At 37.1% G+C, this 22,769-nt stretch overlaps 1 protein-coding gene across 1 annotated transcript in view; it reads right to left on the reverse strand.

Moving 5' to 3' along the window:
* lrp5 (low density lipoprotein receptor-related protein 5) overlaps positions 1-20,123 on the reverse strand; it is a 41,507-nt gene extending 21,384 nt beyond the window's left edge. Inside the window, exons 1-11 of the mRNA XM_055059745.1 lie at positions 19,843-20,123; positions 12,394-12,594; positions 11,356-11,572; positions 10,009-10,077; positions 9,347-9,475; positions 4,160-4,356; positions 3,483-3,614; positions 1,101-1,189; positions 790-1,008; positions 590-678; positions 131-302 (exon numbers count right to left, since the gene is read on the reverse strand). Of these exons, the coding sequence (XP_054915720.1) occupies positions 131-302; positions 590-678; positions 790-1,008; positions 1,101-1,189; positions 3,483-3,614; positions 4,160-4,356; positions 9,347-9,475; positions 10,009-10,077; positions 11,356-11,572; positions 12,394-12,594; positions 19,843-19,927 (1,599 nt within the window). The 5' untranslated portion in view covers positions 19,928-20,123. The remainder of the gene's footprint in view (positions 1-130; positions 303-589; positions 679-789; positions 1,009-1,100; positions 1,190-3,482; positions 3,615-4,159; positions 4,357-9,346; positions 9,476-10,008; positions 10,078-11,355; positions 11,573-12,393; positions 12,595-19,842) is intronic.
* Positions 20,124-22,769: the final 2,646 nt, after the last annotated feature.

The following is a 22,769-nucleotide window of genomic DNA, read 5'->3' on the forward strand; positions in this document are numbered from 1 at the left end:
GGTATTTGCAATTTTGAGTGTGCAGTAGTCTGACAGCAGCAAATCACTGCAGTATATCTGAGTGACGAACTTGAACTATATTTCTTGACCAGCCAAGCAACTGAAAGAGGCTACATGCTGATGGACTTACCTCTATCTTGTCAGTTTTAGCGTCTCCCCAGTAAAGCTTCCCTGCTGTGTAGTCTATGGCTAATCCATTAGGCCAGCCAAGAGAGCTGTTGAGCAGAACCACCCGGGCTGTTCCATCCAGGTTTGCTCTCTCAATCTTAGGATACTGACCCCAATCAGTCCAGTACATAAAACTGGGAAAAAAAATGAGTCAATGTGAGAAAACAGACATCAGTTAAAGTTATCAGCAAACATGCAACCAAGAAAGCCACGTTTTTTATTTTATTTTACTGACTTATTTCTGTCATTAATCTTGTTAGTGTATTTTAAATCTGCTTCAACAGGCAATGAATGGCATTTTTTCAGGAACTTTTAGTGTTAGGATTCGGAATTATTTTTAAAAGGGATCAAATCAAAGCTGTTTTACTTAAATAAAGATAGAGAGATTCAGCTATGACAAATTCAGACAAACAACACCTACCCATTAACAGGATCCAGAACAATGGCTCTGGGTTCCTCCAGGTCCTCCGAAATCAAAATTTTTCGTGAAGTTCCATTTAGTCTGGTAACCTAAAACAGCACATAGCAATAATAAAAAGAAATGCAATGACATGTTTACTGTCACATGAAGAGTCATCTCTGTCTAGTTGTAAAGAACAGTGATAAGAAATAGTTCTATACCTCAATCCGATCAGTGCCAGTGTCAGTCCAGTAAAGGTTTCTGGCCACCCAGTCAACAGCAATGCCATCTGGGTGGTTGATATCCATGGTAACCAGTACCATGGCATTGCTGCCATCAATGTAAGATCGTCGTATGGCCCGAACCTCATCATCTGTCCAGTAGACAAAACCTTCAACTGGGTCATAGTCTATAGCTATAGCATGTCGAATGTCATGAACCTGCATGAGAAGAGTGATGAAAACCTAAGAGCCTCATTCTTACAACAAAGTCCAACAGTATTGTTGTTGTGTGTGTGTGTGAGTGTATTCACCTGTAGCACTATGTCAGTGAAATCTGGCAGATCAAGTGAGATTCTCCTTAGGTCTGTCCTTCTTGCCAGCAGCAAAACCTGCTCTGCACCTGATCAAAATACAATCCATCTTAATGTTGAGGACCATCAATATGTGACCAGCTCATTCAGTGCAGTCACCCCTACATTACATTTGTTTTTTAATTATTTTGATAGTTTAACAAGTTAAGTCTTTAAATTGGCAATAAGTCTTAATTATTAACAGTGACAATAATAATAAGACATAAAATGTAGAAAGTCTGTTTTGAAATGCATTTTAGAAAGCAGACCTCTGGAGGCAAGTTTGAATTTATTGTGGATTTCAGATTCTGTCAAAACACCCTGTTACTTCAAACTGCACCTTGATCACATGCTTGTAGTTGTCACTTACCCTGAAAACCTTACACAGTTTTACATTCTTCTGTTCAAACCACTCTGTGTCTGTCTACACGACATTAAATAGCTCTGAGCCACAGTATTCCTGCAAATTAAGGGATTTTTCTTGTTCTGACTGGCCTTTCATAACTAATTAAATGAAGGCCAACAAGATCCCAATCACATTTCACACAGAGAGGTAAACGATCCGGCCTAAATGAGGAAAATCAAACAGGAAATATCAAGGGAGACGGTGAATAGAGGAGGAAAAGCATCTGAACTTCAGCTCTCATTTTCGCTTCACTTCCTTTTAAGACCCTTCAAGACCACTGACTAAGAGTCAAATAAACACAAATACACACGCATGCACACCCACACACACTCTCCATCTCTACTTCCAGAACAATAACAAACACTTCAATTTAACCAGCCAAGCAAAACAAATTAGAGGCACATACGCAACAGACGTTCACCCAAACTGCAGGCTTACACAATAAAGCATTGTTGTTTTTATTGTCAACAGTGGCCAGGCGATTGGTTGGCATGCCTCATTCAGATTTATTGTCTAGCCTCAGAGGCACACACACAAACCTTTTTTCAGTATTTACTTTTTGTATAATAAGGCTCCATTGTTTTAACATCGTGGGAATCAATATGGCAGCTGGTCAGTTAGAGATTCTATGTGTCTTCTGAGATGTCTCTGTACAGATTTTCAGGATGATGGTCCCAGTGTCACATCACACTCCAACATCAAAGACACTTTTCAGTTCAGCAGTACCACACACAGACACACTGATTATTTCAGTCATATCCACCTACAGCTAAAATCATTTTGATTCTTTCAAAGAAGAATAATTAATTCCCAGAGCTTTTCAACTATTTCATTATAAAGTTTTTATGTTAAAATAAGTTTGGGAGCCAGATGACACAAACACACACTCTGTTAGAGCTGTAGAAGAGGCACAAACTACAAACATAGTCTCAATAGACAATCCTTCAGTCATTTTCTTTTCTAAAACTGAAAAGATAAAAATATGCTGCTTTGGGTCAGACCATGCTAACATACACTTAAAATCACAGAAAAATATTGAACCAGTGTAAAAAAGCTGACAAAAGCCATCATCAGCATGCTTATTTCTGAATGACACCATGATATACACTGTTTGCAAACCTGTCGCGTTTAATTTTTATCCTGGAGCTTAACTTGCAAACAATTCTACAGAGCTACAGAACTGCACAGAAACAACCCATCATCAGCGATGGCATTCAGGAAGGTGTTCCTGTTCAAATACCACTTTATCCCCACAGGAGTTACAGCAGGAGAACCTTCTCTGCTCCCAAACAGGCCTAACTGTGTTTCTATCCAGCAGTCCAGAGTTTGAGCAGCACTGTGCTCAGGTCTCTCCCACACGGCGGTCGGATGAGCCTCAGCCAAACATGTCACCCAGGACCGAGGCAGAATCAGCATCACTGTAAAGGACTAAAATCTTGCAGATTGTTGGATAAACCATTAGTTATGCAATCAAATGAACGAGAAATGAACAGGGCCCTCCAAACACTCTTGGAATATTCCCTCCCAAATGAGGATCAACTATCCTCATTGTTGATCATCCTCCAAACCTCTTCTTCATACTCCTTCAGTCTTTATCATCCCTCACTGTGAAACTACTCCAGAGTCAATGAGCCAGTTAGCTCTTATCAACATAATTTTATCCATTCTTCCCCATTCCTCATTTTTTTCCTGAATGTTTTAGGAAACACAGATCTAATAAGTTTTAGTCAAACTGCACTTTTGAAGATTTATCTGATTACTATCGTGTATATAAATATTTTTTGCTCTTGTAATCCTGTTATCTTTTTTACACATAATGCATTCATTGCCACTACCATATCTGTAGCAACCACTTTTTAAAATGCAGTTACCAAACTTACTACTGAAGTGAGTGGACTTGCAGTGTAGGTTTGTACTAATGGACGTCAGACACATACCTGGCTTGCATGTCTTTCCATCTGCTTTAAGCTGGACTCCCGTGGGACAGGCGCAGCTGTAGAAAGGCTGGAGCGGAGAGAGCAGGCAGAGGTGACTGCAGCCTCCGTTATCGTTGCTGCACGGGGTCTGAACTGAAATAAAAGAAACAAAAGAAAACACAGAAATTAACGACTAAGAAATATTAGGCTTGATAATGAGAATATATAAACTAGGGTGCAATATGTTTTTTTTATAATGTGAATAGTCATTAATAGACAAATGATGAACTTCTATTGTTTTTTGTTAAAAATCTGGAAAACCTTTAGGTTTCATCAGAATTTCAAGATATCGTTTATGTCCAAAGAAAAATCTAATAATCCAGACCAATAACACTACAGGTCACGGCTAATTAGTTCCAGAAAACTGAATGTCAGAAAAGTTTCTGAGGAGCAGGCTCTTGACTCACCAAAAATAAAAAGTAGGGACGTTTCTGGTTTGGTTTTAAAGAGAGTGTTTAACTTTACTTAAAAATAACAGACATTCTCCGACCTGACTTCGTACAAAATTCAAATATAAACATTAATTTTGTGTTAGAAAAACTGCTTCAGTCCTCAATCCTATACTGCTAACAACCAGACCAACCACAACAGCTGTCTTTTCTTCCTAATGTTATCCATAGGTATAGCATTCCACTTACTGTAAGGCTGTCGATAAGACTCCAGAACCTGGATGTCCATTGGAGAATAAATCCCATCGAGGATCTCTCTGATTTTATCTCCACTGTGTTTGTTACAGGCATGGATGGAGCGAGTCTGCCAGTCAGTCCAATATAACGTCTCTTTAGACAAGGTTAGTGCAAAAGGATGGGTCAGGGTGCCCTCCACCACTGCTTCTCTGTAAGATGAAAAAAAAAAGAAAAACACTTGACAACAGAAATTGTTGTGGGGGAGTCTACCTAAACTACTTAGAAATATGGAAACATTTCCTTAATTTGGAGAATAAAAATCTCTACAGATGTTAAGATTCTGAGTTGGTTTGTGGAATGTTTTTTATGTTGTTTTCCTTAGTTTTTCTTTTAGTTCTGTCTTGTTTCTATTTTTACTTCAGCGTCTTAGTGACTCTAGCTATGTTTATTTCTTGTGTCTAGTTTTTTTCTAAGTTAATCAAATTTTTATTGTTTCTTATGTCTAGTTATTTTGTTAGATTTATTTCCTAGTCCCCAATGTACGCTCCATCAACCCATGTGTCACTTCCTCTTCCTCTCTCTCACTCCTCAGCCCACCTTCTGCTCTCTCCCTTCACACCTGCAACCCGTTAGCTCATTAGCCCAGGTCTTTTATCCAGCAAGACTACCTCCCAGTACTTAAGCACCTTATTCTCAGTCACTTCTTGCTACTTTTCTTCTTGTCTACACCCATTATTTTTCCCGTCGGTTCCCTTGCCATCTCTTCCATCCTCCCCACCCCCGATTTATGGTTTGTGTTCTTATCTGTATTGATTTTTCTTTTATTATAAGCTTTTGTTCTTAGTTTTATTTTCTTTTATTTATTTATTTTTTAATTTTCAACACTATCTTATGTCCCAAGTTTGCTGTATTTGATATTCATGAAACCTTTACTTTATGGAAACAAAACAACAGGGATTGTTTGTATTTCTAAAATGTTATCTTGTCTCCTTGTTATGACCCCAATAACAGTGATTACTTCATTTATAAGCTTAATTCATCATCACAACCCTGGTAATAACAGAAGTTGTCACACTTCTTGATGCTGGGTGATGAACCTGGCTAATAGTTAGCTAATACAAGCAGAATTGTGCTCTGTCAAACCACAAAGTCTCATAAATGATGTCTCATAATGATGGTGTTGAATCTCTAGTATTTATATTAGATTTAAATAATTCTTGGACGGATAAAGATCAAATCTTATATCACAGTACATAAAACAGTAGAACTGAAAGTAGATATATTTCATTTTTAGAATAACTATGTCGTGAAAGCAATAATGCAATAACATTACAAGTGGATTTATGTTTCCCTGTCAGTAGAACTAAAAGTCCACCATTAATGAGAAAGTACACAGTAATAGAAAAAAGTAATAAGTAGCTAAACAAGAAAGTTGAAGCTATGCAAAATCAACTATGTACCATCACTCCAAAATATGTTTTGTTGCTATGCAGAAAATGCTGATGCTGCCATAAAGGCCAGAAAGCCCAGATTTGAGCAACACGATTTTCTGTAACCAGAACTTGCTATTGCTCACTAACAGTATAAACAGTGGTTGTGGAACTACTGCTGTGCCTCTAAAGGAACAGAGGCTAACTTGGTCAGACAGCTCCAATATATTGGTTTGGACTCAAAACACCTCGACCACATTCCAACATCATAAACAGGCAGAAATCAGTTCCACAGAACAGATGCCTTATTCCTGCCTCTGCAGTATAAAGACATTAAAGACTTCAAAAAGGAATCAAAGCCTTAAGTGTAGGAGATTTTTTTTTTTGCATGTATGCCTTTTTACTGACAGCAGAGAAATCACATAAAAGGCGAAAACAGATAGTGAATAATTTATGCCAAGCAAATAACAAAGGTTCCAGGCAAGATATGGAAATCTTACCTGATTGCAACAGATCAAAGCAAGCCTAAATTTTCACTGTTTTCATTTTCTTATTTGAAAACTGATGACCTCAGTAAAAATATGTGCTTTGATATGCCGTGGCATCATTGATCTTATTAATTTGGTGAAGAGAGATAGAGAAATATGTCAAGATTTAGAAAAACAGATGTGAACGATGCACTGGAGAAAGAAAACTAAAGCCAGAGATGAGTGTGTGGAGCTGTGTTGGTTTTAACTGAGGCCTTCATTCCACAGCTCTGTTTGTCTTGGACTCTTCCTTATTTTTCTTTAAATCTGTCAGTATAGCTATTCTGTTTCTTACTCCATTACCACTATTTAAAAAAAAAAAGCAGCTCACAGAGGAATATTAAATTTTGTCTTGCTGGAATTTAAGTTTTTAAGCCATAAAAACTGTATATCTTGCAATTCATCTTTTAAACCAAATGCACAAGGTAATTTTGCCCAGCATGCTGAGATAGCACCATGAGAAAACCCTCAGAACACAGCGTACTACACAGAAGACTATAACGTTGTCCCATATTACAACAGCTTCAAACATGAGTAATGCAAGAGTAGCTCACTGTTGAAAGCAGCCATAATTTAGGTTGAATCTTCTCTGGCTGGATTTTATTAGAATGAACTTGTATGAACTGAATTAACCAAATGGAATTGTATTACAAGTGCAGCAAAAGCTCTGTATGCAAACTCAATCTGTAGGAATAGGTCTTTTGCATCTAGATGTGTATCTCTATGTGAAAACAAGTTTGTCCAATAAAAATAAAGGGAATTGAAATAATCCATGCCAACCTTCCACCCAAACAACTCTACCAAATGTAGTCCAAAAATTGACAATAATTTAGTCATTCAGCTTAAATAAATTGTTTGGTGACATTTTAACAGTAAATTAAATAATAAATTCAATGTATACAGGTTTTATAAGACAAGTACTTATTTGATGATTGGAATAAATGTTAGGTGTATATAGATATTTTTTAAATTGAAACCACTTCCAGAGTAGAAGGACTGATGTGGTGGTGATGTACACTATATTGCCAAAAGTATTTGCTCACCTACCTTGACTCACATATGAGTTTAAGTGACATCCCATTCCTGATCCACAGAGTTCAATATGACATTGGTCCACCCTTTGCTGCTAGATCAGCTTCAACTCTTCTGTGAAGGTTGTCCACAAGGTTTAGCAGTGTTTACCATTCTACCAGAAGTGCATAGTGAGGTCAGATACTGATGTTGGACAAAAAGGCCTGGCTCTCAGTATCTGCTCTAATTCACTCCAAAGATTTTCTCTCAGGTTGAGGTCAGGACTCTTTCATCCACACCACACATCCATTTCTTCCTCTTACAACAGTCATGTTGTAAGAGGAAGAGGCCAGCTCCAAACTGTTCCCACAAAGTTGAGAGCATGGAATTATCCAAAATGTCTTGGTATGCTGAACTATTCAGAGTTCCTTTCACTGGAACTAAGGGGCCAAGCCAAGCTCCTGAATAACAACCTCGCACCATAATCCCCCCTCCACCAAACTTTACACTTGGCACAATGCAGTCAGACACGTACCGTTGTCCTGGAAATCACCAAACCCAGACTCATCCATCAAATTGCCAGATGAAGAAGTGCAATTCATCACTCCAAAGAATGCCTCCATTGCTTTAAAATCCAGTGGCGACATGCTTTACACCACTGCATCCAACACTTTGCAATGCACTTGGTGATGTTTGGCTTGGATGCACCTGCTCCACCAAGGAAACTCATTCCATGAAGCTCTCTGAACACTGTTCTGACGGTTACATAAAGTTTGGAAGTCTGTGGTGATTGAATCTGCAGAGGGTTGCCGACCTCTTCGCACTATATGCTTCAGCATTCACTCACCGCGCTCCGTTAGTTTACGTGGCCTACCACTTCATAGCTGCGTTGCTCTTTTTCCCAAACACTTCCATTTTCTTATAATAAAGCTGACATTTGACTGTGGAATATTTAGGAACGAGAAAATTTTACAACTGTGAACAACTGGATTTGTTGTACAGGTGGCATCCCATCACAGTTTCACACTGGAATTTACTGAGCTCCTGAGAGCGAACCACTCTTTGACAAATGTTTATAAAAACAGTCTGATGCCTAGGTGCTTCATTTTATACACCATGTGGCCATGGAACACCTGATTTTGATCATTTGGATGGGTGAGCAAATACTTTCACAATATAGTGTATATTTTGTGGAATCAGCTCCCGACAGTATTTACTTATATGCCTCGGCTGTGAGGGATATCACCAACTCCACTTGAGATTATTGGCTAGTTGTGACTTAGATTGTCTTTTAAGATTTGAGATGAAAATGTTTTATGAAAAAGACTAGTGAAGTTCATCGGAGCTCCATTTCTGTGCTATACTAAGGGGCTGTTTCCACTTTAATCTCATAGAACTTCATTTATTTATCTCTGGTTGAACATCTAATCTACGTCAACTGATAAAAACTGACTTAAATTATTTTAGATGAAACACAGATTCATTAAAACACGGATTTATATAATTAAAACTTTTATTCTATTTATGAAAACCCAAAAGGGCAAATTTTAAATGTTTTCTTGTCTTTAGGACAACCTTCAAATTGGATTGTTCTAAGGTATCCAAATTCATTAACTATATTGATATACAGCCTTCAGTATGGGAAAGTCAAACTTGTACTAGATGACACATTAATTACACATTCTTTGATTGTGTTAATTAAAAAACTTTTTTTATATGTCAATGAAACAGAATTCTTACGTTTCCCAAAATCTTATAAAATGTTGGTTTCTTCTAATAATTATGAACCAAATATCTTGTCTTATGAGCTATTCTCGTGGCCCAATTACCTACTGTTCTAAATAGATACTGGGATCTCTAAGAGGTCTGACTAAGTACTGGACACATCGAAGAAAATAATTTTTCAAATACGCATCAACGAGTCAAAGCAACACTCTGGGTATCTTTATGACAAGACAAAGACATCATAAGATGATGTAATAGATATAATATTCCATAATAATACAGATATGTTTAATATAGATATAGTATTCACTGATTAGGAGTTTGAAAAATTAATAGATCAAGTCAAATTAGTTCAGTCATTAATAAACAAAAAAACACTGATAATTTTATCTTTAAACACTCACCCCACTCATTTGCATGTTAAAACATCTGGTGATAATTCAGATATCTGAATTTAACTACTGAGACTTTCATTTTCATCTAGCCTTAAGTTACATAAAGCGTACCGTGCAGAGCCATCCAGGTTGGCTCTGTGAATGAAGCTGAGCTTGGCATCTGCCCAGTACAACTTCTCCTCCACCAGGTCTATGGTGAGACCATTGGGCCAGTGTATGTTCTTATTCACTATGACTTTCCTGTCAGGAGACAACAGAGCACAAGCAAAGTTAGTGTCCTTAGCTTATTTTCATACATTTGCGGAGTATATTTGTATGTAAATGCATTTTATTTGCCTTTCGGCTTGGTCATTTAGACATCATCTTTGTCTAAGTGATGTGATGTCCAACATTCTAGCTTCAGTTTGGTCAATTTCACCAGTGCAAGCAAGTTTGTTATTTACATGCATAAGTTATTTACATGTATGTGTTCTCTAGCTTGCTCTACAATCAATAGTCTGGATCTGTCAGGACTCAGACTGGTCAGCATAAGAGTGCAGGACCAAAATGAGAGGAGTCAGTGGCCGTTTCTGGTTTGGGCAACATGCGCCCCCCCACCGCTGTTGACAACTTCTTGGAGGGGAAGGGGGCGAGAGCTGGAAAGGGGGTTCACCCAAGGCACCAAACAGGCTAGGACTACCTCTGAGAGGAGTGCACACAGAGATCTTGTACATTTAAATTTAAATCCCAGCATGCAGGCCCAGATCTGCCTGTTATTCTATACTTTACAGTACCTGCTGCTGCCATCCATGCCAGCGCATTCTATCCGAGGCTCCTCTCCCCAGTCTGTCCAATACATGTATCTGGAAGAAAACAGTTTAATAACTTGGTAATATACAGTTACATAATGACGTCCACCATACCTTTATTTTATATCCGCAACTGCTTTTCTTTAAGTGTTAACTAATAAAATGTTTTAATTTTCTCTGATTGGAAATCAGAGATAATAACAATTTATTTATTTATTCTGCCATTCTCCAAGAGGGGTGGGGTGCTTTCCCCTCCCAACAGAATAGCCCACCCTCCCTCAAGGAGATCACGGCACGTAGTAATTGTGTTGATACATGATACGTGTTCATAGTTAATAATATTAACTGTGAACTCCTCTACTTCTAGCTTTCTTGTGAAACACCAAACTTTACAAGAGCTGGCTAAACACATGCGCTTTATATGCTGTCATCAATGCTGAAACATGATCTCACACAAAGGTGACACACACTCTGAGCAGCAAACAGAGAGTGCATAAAAATGTCACACAAAGTTGTAAAATCGCGCAATGATATCTATGTTTTTTAAATAATGTTTTGACAGCAGGATTTGAGTTCCTGTGAATAGCAGCAGCAAGAACTCTCGACCTGGTAAATGTGGCAAAGGTACAAGTTTATAAAATAACCCAATTGCTTCATGCCCTGACCCTGACCATGACACAAAGTAAAAATCACTGAAAAAATGTTTTTACATTTCCTATCAACTTAACGCCTTTTAAAACAAAAAACACAGTAAACCGCCTCGGAGCATTAACCACCGGGCTTAACAAGTTAGATAATAACATGTTATCTATTGACAGAAGTTGAATGAAGAACATTTTCAACATATTGGAATATGTTGAAAGCAGTATATTCAAAACATACTCATATTCTTTTTCAATAAAAGACCGATGCAGTGCAGAAGCTTATTACATTTTGACAAAAAATAAGCAAGTCAGCAAAAACAGAGTCACAGAAAAACTTCCTCCAGGAAGTGTCCCACAGAAAAGGGTTCTGAAAAAGGTTTCTGAACAAACATCTACTGACACCTTCTGACATTGCCACAGCAGCCTCCAGTAGAATGTGTGTGCATTGCTTTATGGGGTTTAAAATAGTAAATTGTATGTAACTGCATATTGTTTCAGCAAATCCAGAGGACTCCAAAGTACTTCACTCTACATGCTCTGACCACCAGCAGCAAGCAAAACAGATTAAGTGTCTTAGGCAAAACAACAACAGAGGCAGAAGGAGTGGGTATTCAAACCAGCAACCCACAGATTTAGGGACAAACTCTTACCACCTCCGCCACCTCGACATTATGATTTAATTCATTACCTTAGTCCAGGATTAAGGGCAATAGCCCTGGGTTGGTCCAAGTCCATCCAAACTAGGACTTTCCTGGAGGTGCCGTCCAGGTTGGCGACTTCAATCCGATTGGTCTCTGAGTCTGTCCAGTAGAGCTTCTTCCCCAGCCAGTCACAGGCTAACCCATCAGGACTGCTCAGCCCAGACACGACCACTGCTTGGCCAGTTCCCAAAGCCTCCTTAAGAGCTGCAAGAACAACACACTCTGAGGGACAATTTTACCACGTGATAATACATTTCCAGTTGAATCAAAGACATCTACTCCACAGAACAGGAAGTAGAAGTTACTGGGGGACGATTTTCAACTTGATCTGTGATCATTTTGGATCAAACTCTCCTGGTTTAAAAAACAAATATGCTTTCATTTAGCACGTTAGCAGGTATACAGAAATTAGTAAATTAACCTTTACTTTAATTTACTCTTATTACAATATAAATAACAGTAAAAAGTATTACAGATCAACACAATTTTTTTTTTTTTACAAATTTGTTACTGAACAGTCTGGAGGCACATTACACATTTATATTAAATGTTGACATGTAAGCTCAAGTTTAACTTATTCTTTTCTGGAAGTAAAAAATACTGTCATAATGTTCTAAGCAGTTCTTGAAGGTTGTACATCTCACTAATTTGAGTTTATGAATATTATGGCAGAATTATGAATTATTATAAAGATAAAATGTTTTTCAAGTGAACACGAGGAAAACCAGTGGGTCTGGTTTGGAAAATATTTGCTTAATAATTAGAAGCTTTTTAGATGTAGTTCTTTCAGAACAAGAAAAGAAGGATCAGACTTTAGCAAACAAAAAATGAGAAAATGACAAATTTTTATTTGAAACATTAAAATTACCCAAAATGAAATGAATAGATTATGGTTTGAAAAAAGAATGCATCTCAAGTGGGCAAAGAACACTGTGACACCTGTTGTCCTGCTCCAAGGCTTCAGAGAGAATGTGCTGACATGAGAATGTTTGTCTGAACCGGTAAAAACACAACCAGTGCCTTACAGTTGGACGACCGATTCCAGTGGGTTTGTTTGATGGCCTCCTCACTGACGTCAGTCCAAAAGATCAGGCTCTCATCAAACAGGAAGTCCACTGCAGCTGCATCTTCAAGTTCGCTGACAACAATGGCTGATGCGCCTCGCACACCATCACCATCAACCAATCTCACGTCTCGTCTGTTGGCAAAGAGAAGGAGGGGGGAGCCTGAAAAGGACAAAATTATCAGGTCAGCTAAGAGACAAAACTATTCTAAAATGTTGTATGAAAAGGCTGCTCAGTGTAAGCAGGGTTTTTATTTAATCTTATTTTTCATTACTGGTCAACTGCTAGACATGACTAACTCAATGTGATTGTGCCTAAACCTAGAAAATGAAAAGATTAGAACTGAGTTAACAATGTGATGAATTGTAATTGTAATCAGTTTCTGCAATATCACAATTGTAAAGAACAGCTTGGATCTGATATTTACTGTTGTAGGAAATCTTATATTAAGTGCTTTACAAATTCTGTCTGCCAACAATACATATCTGGTTTGTTGGTCAATGCAATATTCAACTGTAATTTTGCAATTTCACATTTCCTGACATTGTGCAACCCAAGAAATAACAAAAGTGCTTTAAACCGACTTTTAAAATATACTAATAATATAAATGCTACCCTTTAGGTTACATTATTCTTTTTGGTCAAAGTCTTTTTAACAAAATGGTTATTGTTTGAAAGATGAAAAAGCACACCATCCGCCACACCTTTATCTTTTTGTGTGTGTGTGTGTGTGTGTGTGTGTGTGTGTGTGTGTGTGTGTGTGTGTGTGTGTGTGGTGTGTGTGTGTGTGTGTGTGTGTGTGTGTGTGTGTGTGTGTATGTATCATCAGGTTTATCCAAACATCACTGTGAAGCTGTTTAGGAAACATTTTGGTGATATATGTGATGGTGTAGAAATGAAAGGAGCACCTGTCACTTTCATTTCGGTGACGCTGTAGAATGCAACATGGGAAAGAACCAGGGATGTCTGAGAGGCAGCTGACCTGAGCAGATAGTCAGACTAACTAACCAGCTTAATAAACTCCCAGGATTATTGTATAATCAACTAGAATGTATTATAAACTGCACATTAACCCACAAAATAAAGTGTCTGTTTATTTTATGCTTTTGGTTAAGTCTGTTTGTCAAAATCAAAATAATAATCTATTACAAAGATTGATAATGTTAGAATAACTGTTATAATAAATACTTATAAAAATATGTGTACCCAAACCCTAACCCTGTACCACTAAATAGAGATGATTTTACTTGATGCTGTCACACTGAGAGTCTCATATCAGGCCTTTCCAAGATTGTAATACAACTGAAAGTTAAGTTGTAATCAAAGTGATACATATTCAAACAACTTGATTGTCGTTCTTTCAGACGTTTCTGCTTTGGCCTTACTCTAACGAGTTTCCATAGAAGAACACAACAAGATTTTACTGAACAAATTCTGTGATATTACATCACTAAACTTTTCAGTTGATCGTTTAAGGATCAAAGGTCAAAGGTGAAGTAGATCATTAATGCACGCAAACTATTCCAACATACTTCCAACACACCAAATAACCTGAAATGATTTAGGAAGGCAAAATAATAGCTAAGTATCAAACAAAAATGTCTCGCCAATTTTTATCACTTTTCTACTACTCTCTGATTTGCATTATTTGCTTTTATTTCAACTGTTAGCGTTTTGTTTTCTCTCAGTTTTTCTCTCCGCAGAAGCTACACCTGGTCGAGTGTTCAGGTTGGATGTGATTCATTCCTGCAGGAGATCATCAGCTGAGATGATGCTGTTGCCAACTAAATGTTCTCCCTCTTCAGCAATTCACTTTTTACTTTCTGGAACATCAAAAATGATCGGTTCTTTTGTTATTTTTTGTGTATCTGTTCTGTCTTCTCAAACCTAGTGGCAGGTGGCTGATCCGTGTTCTGGTTCACTGTAAAGTCAACGATAAAATGCAAGTGATTGCTTGTCCAGGAGGAGGGAATCCTGCAAGTCAATGACTCGGTGCTCTGCTGGGTTTCCTTAGATGGAAACTTTCTAAACTATTTTGGATAATAAACTAAACTTACTGTAATGTTTGATAACAAGGATCAATTGGAATGTATGGCTGAATTGAGAAGATTTTTTGTGATGTTTCTTCTGACAATAATTGTTGTTAATTGGTGCCACATAAATTAACTGAACTGATTTGAAATTGAAATTAAAGAACATCATAAATCATATTGACGATGATGATTCCAGAGTCTAAACTTTTTGTCAGCATTAGTTTAGTACAGGAACTCGGAGAGGTTGACCTCTTTCTGCTGGGTCCACTTCAGCTGCAGCTTGTGGTGTCAGCATGGCAGTGTGCCAACATCACTACACACAAGCATGTATGTCTCCTGCTACACTAGAACACAACCAAAGACAATAACTCATGTCTAAGGGAAAAAGGAGATTCTCAGACAGATAAAACTGTTCTCAACATGTGACGACGTGACGTCTATTTGAAATATGGCTACAGACGACAACAAGAGCATATTGGTCACATGTCTATCTGAGAGATTCAGCAGTGAGTTGTACTTACTTTATGTGACATTTAGATAAATTAATAAAAGAAAAAGTCAAAGTGTGGAGTTAAGCAGCTGTGAGAAAAGCAGACAAACTGATTAGTGCAGAGAACTCATCCTACTAGTTATTCACTGTGTAAGATTTTGTAAAATGTTAGACTTTATGCCTCCAGCAAGCAGACGTTTCTCAAAAGTCAAAGGTCTGGACTCTGTGTACAAAGTGACATGTAGAGGGATTGGTTATTTCCATACTAGAAAAATACAGGCAACTAATCCATATATTTTAAACCTCTGACCAATGTTGAAGCCATAATCCAGATCATCATTTCACCATGATAAAGCAACAATAGGCTAAAGGCAAATAAATAATCAGAGTTGTTTAAGAAGCTCTGACAGAATTTCATAAAGAGCTGGAAACAGCAGCTCCAGTGTTTTCAATGAAAACAAGTGAAGTAATCAACTGCAAATCTCTTGATATTTACAGTAGAAGACTCCACTGTTGAAGAAATTACATGTTGATGCTTGATTGACCTTTTCTGCATAAAGTTTTGACAATCCATTAACATGCTATTTCGTATGAAGTCTTGTCAGATGAGGTCAACATTGGTTTTCCATACAACCTCAAAGCACCATGACAAAAGAGGGAAGATCAGTGTTTGGGTTGTCTTACAGCATATTGTACTGACTTTATATGATTGAAAGAAAAATGAATGGAGAAATATACTAGGGAATTCTTGATAGCAATCTAATGATGAAATGAGCAAGAGAAGTGTTCTAAATACAAAGTCGGGGAAACTCTTACTCTATTTCAGAGAAAGAAAGTAAACCGCTAGAATGAGCTACTTTATCACTTGACTTGAATCCAAATGAAAATCTGTGGAAAGAACTGATGTATAAAAAGAATCCTGTCAGGGAACTATCATTAAACACTAACCATGACCTTTGGCCATTTGGAAGCATGGGATTTTATGGCGGATCTATGCAATCTGTGTAAACAGAAATAACCTTTCATAAAGCACAACTCTACACTATTTTTTCAAGGATAAAAACAAAAACAAAATCTGGTTAAACATAGGGCCTTCACCTTCACAAAGCTTGAAAGTGTATACTTAAAAAGCTTGCTATAACACAGGACAATAATCTAAGCAAATTAATATTTTAATTAAATAAAATAAAGCAGTCTGATGTTTGCATAAAAAGGAACTTTGCATTACTGTAGATTCAAAACCTAAAAAGGAGTTTTGCATATTTGTCTTCATAAAAGAAAGACTTCAGTTTGCAAATTTAGGCTTGATGGAAAAAATAATAAAGGTTTAGTCAGTTGTCAGCAATAAAAATAGGGTTTGGGTACTGGCCCTCCAACTTATGTCTGCACATTTACAATTAACAATAATTACCCCACTGTTGCCAACTCAACAACTTTCTTGAGTTGGCAACATTTCAGACAAAAAACCGGAATCAGTTTTGGCAAATACCAATTGTAGTTTTGCTGATCAGTAATTGGCAAAACTGCAATCGGTGCACCCCTAGTTATTATGAAAATTGTTGAAATCCAGCCAAGTCTAGCAAGTTACTTTTCACCACAACTTTCTTCAACATTTTTATTAATTTATAATATTTTACTATTTGCTACAGCACTGAAGAACTGTATCATTATAATCCAATGACAAGAAAGAAAAATGGTTCATCATTTAGGAACTAATGTAAAATTCAGTCTTCAATTGTTAGAACTGTGATTGAAAATTGAAAAGCAGGTGACCCAAACAGTTCAAATATGTGAATTTTGTTCTGTATTTGCATAAGTTTCGAAAAATTAATGATGAAGAAAATGATTATGTGTCTATATTGCCTTATATGTCTGTTGCTTTAGTGTGAATCTGAGGCAGACATAAGCAAAACATAAGAGGCAAAAGGGGGGGAAAAGTCACAGATGTGAAGTCATGTACACATGTAAGCTAACACAGATGGTCATATGACAAAAGGAAGCCTATGACAGTCTGCTTTGATTTCTCCAAGTTCAGATCACACATAAACTGAAATATGCTAACATATTTACTGGTCCCAGTTGGGAAAGCGTGAAGGAAATCTCCTTTCTTTCAGTCAATATGCCCCATTCCCCCTTGCAGGAGCATCTACAAGCATAAACTGGTCCTCCCAGTTTCAGGTTTTACATCAGTCATATTATGCATTATATGTCTCTTCACCAGTGTGAAGCAGAATGAGTGACATTTGGGAACAAGTCTGTTCCCAAAACAACTCAAAATCTGTTATGACTGGATGCTTTCACAGCTATACAACGATTCCCAGGGATTATTTACAAAGACATAGTTTGCACTTTTCAGCATTGTGTTATGCAGATGACTATTCACAGAAAACAGAGGTGAAGACATATGTTTATGGATGGAAAATGTTAATGATATTATAATCATATATTATATGATATTAGCTTCAGTTCAATGTATTTGGCCCAAGTAAGGGCCAATAATACCACTGACCAATGTGTGTGTGCATATATTATATATATATATATATATATATATATATATATATATATATATATATATATATATATATATATATATATATATATATATATATATGGAATACATTGCTGTCAAATCAATTTCCAATATGCTCGAAAAGACTACTTCTGTCATGGAAACTGCAGTAGATAATTAATCTTATGAATTAAATGAGCATAAGTGATGTATGATTTATGTGATTTATGTTTAATGGGGTTTAAAACCTCAACAAAAAGCTAAAAAGGTCAAATCAGTGTGGTATCAGATGGCAGGTTTTATAATTATAAGGTCTATATTTTGAATTGAAAACACCAAGAACATCTTTCACACAAAGGTTTGACAAGTTATATTCTAATTTAGGATAATTGTTTGCAACAATATCAGTCACGCTTCAATTGTAGAGAAGATTATATATTTAAATTGAATCAAATTATTTGACTTATTTCAACTGCTTGTTTTTTGTTATTTGTTGGACAGGCTGTAATTTATGTACATAAAGAAAGGTGGATTACCAAATGAAACAAGGCATACACAAGCACAATTTTACTGCCTTTCAGTGAGGTTTTTGGAGAAGCTTTGCTGCTAAATCAAACACCAAATATAATTTAAGACTAATCAAACTCAGCAGCTCTTCACATTTCCAAGCACATATGAACTGATGAGGCTCAGACTGTCTACCATTTGCATTTAAATCTACATAAGCCTGCAGAAATTAACAGCAACAAAGCATAAGTCACATCAATATGAACTGCAGTGTACGCTTTCTATGCTACTTCTACAACAAATTATTGCTTTCAAAATTTTTATGCAATTAAAGCACAGAGACAGTCAGCTTTCTTTGTTTAATAATCCCCTTAACTGTCAGGAGGTCACTGGTTTTCTCATTGATGGAAGTGTTTGGTGACAGTTAAGTGGGCAAAACAATTTAGATTTATTTTTCTGACTCGTTGTGCTACTTGCCTTATATTTATTCCCTCAGGCAAAAGCAATTTCATATTTTGTTCTGTACCTGGCATTTATTGGTAATGCTGTACAAAGGTATTTCTAGAGTTTTTGATGTGCATCAGTATATTTAATGACAAAAAATAGCTTCAAAAAAGACTAAGCATCAAATTTGCTGTGTTACAATTGCCATCCCAATCAATATTCATCAGAGAAAAATTAATAATAATGATAATCTTTATTGTTATTATAGAAATAATCCATGTATTATATAGAATAATCCATGTATAACGTTGAAATCCAACGTTATGCATGGATTATAACGTTAATACATTTTATAATAAATCATATAAACAAACGGGTGAATCAATTCTGCAAACCTCAATTTGCCGATTGCCTGTCAGTTTATTGAACCAAAAAGAGCCAGTACCCAGCAGCCACCCTGTCATAATATCATACTGACAGGTGGATTATAAAAAACTGTTTTAAAGCACAATGCAGGAAATGACTTCATTCCATCTGGGTTTCTTGGACACAAATATGTTCTTATCGAGATCCCCATGGAAATAGATATTAGCTAAATTTTGGTTGTTTTTTTTTCTTATGAGCCGTTCTCAACTTGAATTTCCACCATACAAACAACCCTACATTAATTATTGGGATTCTTCACCTCTTCAATGCCAGTCTTAGCTATCAGAGCTTGTTAGAACTTTATATATGCGTGAGTTATTAAAATACATCAATTATTACAACTGTAAAGATAAAGTTTAATGTGCAAGCGACAATTAAATGAAAAATTGACACAATAATGTTAAGGATCTAATCTGAAGAAAATCTAACCTCTGCATGCGGTTTCACTGATTGAAAAGTAAAATCAGACTCAGTCGAAAAAAGGATAATAAAGGAACAGATCCTAGGAGATATCTTTGCTGTGCCTAAGAGCGTTTCCTTTTCCAAATAAACACGCCGAGTTCTTTTCATCTTTAACGCAAAAAGGCTGTCTGACACCCGACACCGAGCAGCAATGGCTGGAAGCTGAGAGGCCCGAGAAAACAGCCAGGCTGCCTTTAAACTTCAGATTCACTGAGACAGAAAGTCCTCCACCGACCGCGCCAAGTACCACGACAGGTTAGCTCCTCAAAAACACAACTTCCAGAGTGAGAAAAAACAACCAAGTGAAGTTTGGGCTGGATCACTGGAACGACAGTAGCCCACCTTGGTGTTGTACCCTTGGGACACAAAAACCTCAACTTTCTTACAAGGTATGGCTGTACCAGTTAAGGGGACACAGCAAGAGAGCAGAGCGCACTGCAGCCCAACTAAGAACAGATATCTCCTTACAAAGTTCAGATCTACAACTCCAGAACAGCAAAAACAGCAATGCTGTAAACAAAAAAAACTCTACGTACCATCAACCGCCATCAGCAGGCAATTCCAGAGCAGCAGCTCTGCCAGCAGACCACCCATTTCAAGTCCTCTCTGCTTTAAATCCATAATTCCCACTCCATTTTAAGATGGTTACTCCTGAAGTTGGAAAGATGTCCGTTTATCCTGATGGACATGTAGTTCTGTATCACAATCGACAGATAGCGAGTAGGAAGCTTGCTTCTATCCGCGCGCGGTAGGTCATACAGAATCTACTTTTTTCCACTGATAATAACGCTCGCGCTTCTTTATACTTTGGACTGTCGGGCTCGCGCACAGAGAAGAAGGCAGGCCGTTGTGGGCGGAACTTTTTACTGCGTCACTTATTTGAGGCGGATACGTTTTTTTTTATGAGTTTCACTTACGTGTTACTGGTTTCTGTTATGAGCTTCCAGAATTCACTCAGCTCTTAATATTAGAAGAATAATAGTCTGTATTTAGATGAAATACAGGCTGTGTCAACACTCACCCAGAGCCACCCCAAGATTGTCTGCAAACCAATACAAAAATTTTAATTGGAGGCCCACTTCTGTTTAATACCATGGGTTCTTAAAACTGTACAAAGAGTTTAAAAGTTATTCAACAATAAAATGACCATATCACTAAATAACTTTAGCCTGACTGTTATGGGTGCTTAATTTTGCGTCCTTCCGCTCTGTCTTCTTTCTGCTTATGCACACTGCTGCATCATGATAATAACCATAACATGTAAGGCTGCCAACAGCCACACAAAGATAACACTAATAACAACAGCTTAATACCCCTTATTGAGAGTACAAAGCAAATGTGTGCTCCATTCCTTGCTTTGTTCCATGTCATCCTTGAGGTGTGCTGAGTGGAACCCACTGCTAGACAGTGACTGACTCTGTATTACTGTATCTCTGTTCCAAAATGAGTTTGTGTTAAAGACTGCATTATTGGGCATATCTTTTTAATAACTGACTATATCATTATTTGTTAAGGTTTAATGACAAATACAAGATCTCGTGGTTACGCAGGCAAAAAAATAATTCATATTATATTTTAGCACCCATGAGTTCGAGTCCTGGCCCAATTACCCTCACCACCTGTCTATCTCCTCTCTCACAACCACTTTCTAGTCTGACATCTGTCGAATAAAGGCCACTAGAGCCAATGAAAACTAAAAAAAAAAAAAAAAAAGAAGAAGAAGAAGAATTGGTGGAGCGAGGAAAGACTTGGCCATATTTATTTGGTTATGATTCTGAGCAGAAAGTTGGTAATCAGCAACTGTGGATGTAATGTGATATATGATCCCAGCAAAGATACAGGTAGAAGAAATTAAATGTGGGTTATTATTGCATCTGATAACTAATCATTACCAATGGCTTACTTTTCATTATGAGTGAATTATCAAATCAGTAGCACATATAGTTTGGCACATGCAGTTCCTGTTTTAGAGTTTAAACCCACAAATTTAGTTCAGTAAGTATTTATCTTATAGTTTAGTTCAGCTCACAAAAACATAATCGCAAAGCATTTCACTAGAAAACAAATTGCAATTTTATTGAGAACTCAAATAAACTCAATCATACTGTATATACAGATTCAAAACAGATATTATGCAATTACTTCAGTTAATTAACCCAATCAAGAAGATTGTTATCTTAGGATACTGTGCATCTATTGCATTTATACACAGTAATCCCTCCTCTTCACCATGCATGTGGTGACAGTGGAGAGGAAAATTACTTTGCCACACCAAGAAACCAGAAGCAGGACAAGACAGGATGAACACCTTTCTGTGATCACTGATTGGTGGTTTGACAGGAAAGAACACACACAAAAAACACAGAAACACTCCTCCTTTATTGAGTTTATGCAGAAAACAGACCAGTCTCAACATAGAACAGGGCCAAGTGTATAAGCAGTGAAGAATACAATATTGTCAACTTTGTTGCAAGCAATAGTTAGATGGGTCAGTGAGCTGACTATTTACCAAATCCCACAGCTTCTCCAAGTAAGGCAAAGTAATCCATATCTTTCAAGTAACATGCAATGTAAATATAGTCTATTTATTCTTTTTATTATCTAGTGACTACAGCACAAAACACCTTGCATGTGTGTTTGTGTGTTAAAACATTGCCTATCGTTTTGCCTATCGTTTTGTGGACTTACTCTTGACAAAAATCAACATTGACATTTTGACACATTCACGAATGGAAAAACAAAGTTTTTAGGTTGGGGGTTAGGTTTAGGACAAAGATGTGAATTGAGTTTAGGTTAAGGTTAGGTATATACTCAAAGTGGTTAGATTTAGGGAAAAGGTCAGGGTTAGGCTATAGAAATAAATAATTAATTAAATTAATGCGAGTCCACACATGTATGGTGAGACAGAGGTGTGTTTGAGTCTGTATGCATGCGTGTGTGCGTGTGTGTGCATGTGTGTGTATGTTTCTGGAGACGTAACCATGTTGGAGAAGAAAGAAAACAGTTTATTCATCTATCATCTTATCATCCAAATCCATTGGATCACTGCTTGACACCACATCTGCATCACATACTGAAAAAATTTCCATTCCAACAGCAAAGAAAATCATGAGTGTAAAATATAGCAGTTTGAAAGAAAGTGATTTTATGAAACAACTATCGGTCCGTCCATCCGTCCATCCACTTTCTACTGTGGATTACACCTCACACAGGCAACCACACATTAAACAAACATGGAGTTCCTGATACTGTATGGTGGTGCAGTTGCTATTACGGTAGCCTTTCCACTGCAGATCCCTCATTCCCCCCTGATCTTTCTGCATGAAGTTTGCATGTTCTCCATTTGCGTGGTTTGGTTCTCCCTGGCTTCCTCCCATAGTCAAAAAAACATAACTGCTTTTTTAGTCAGTTTAATTAGTCTGTCTAGCTGTCCCAGGGCATGAGTTTATGTGCATGAATGTTT

The sequence above is a fragment of the Poeciliopsis prolifica genome, unplaced genomic scaffold, assembly GCF_027474105.1.
Source record: "Poeciliopsis prolifica strain line A6 unplaced genomic scaffold, Auburn_PproV2 SCAFFOLD001, whole genome shotgun sequence".
Classification (NCBI taxonomy): domain Eukaryota; kingdom Metazoa; phylum Chordata; class Actinopteri; order Cyprinodontiformes; family Poeciliidae; genus Poeciliopsis; species Poeciliopsis prolifica.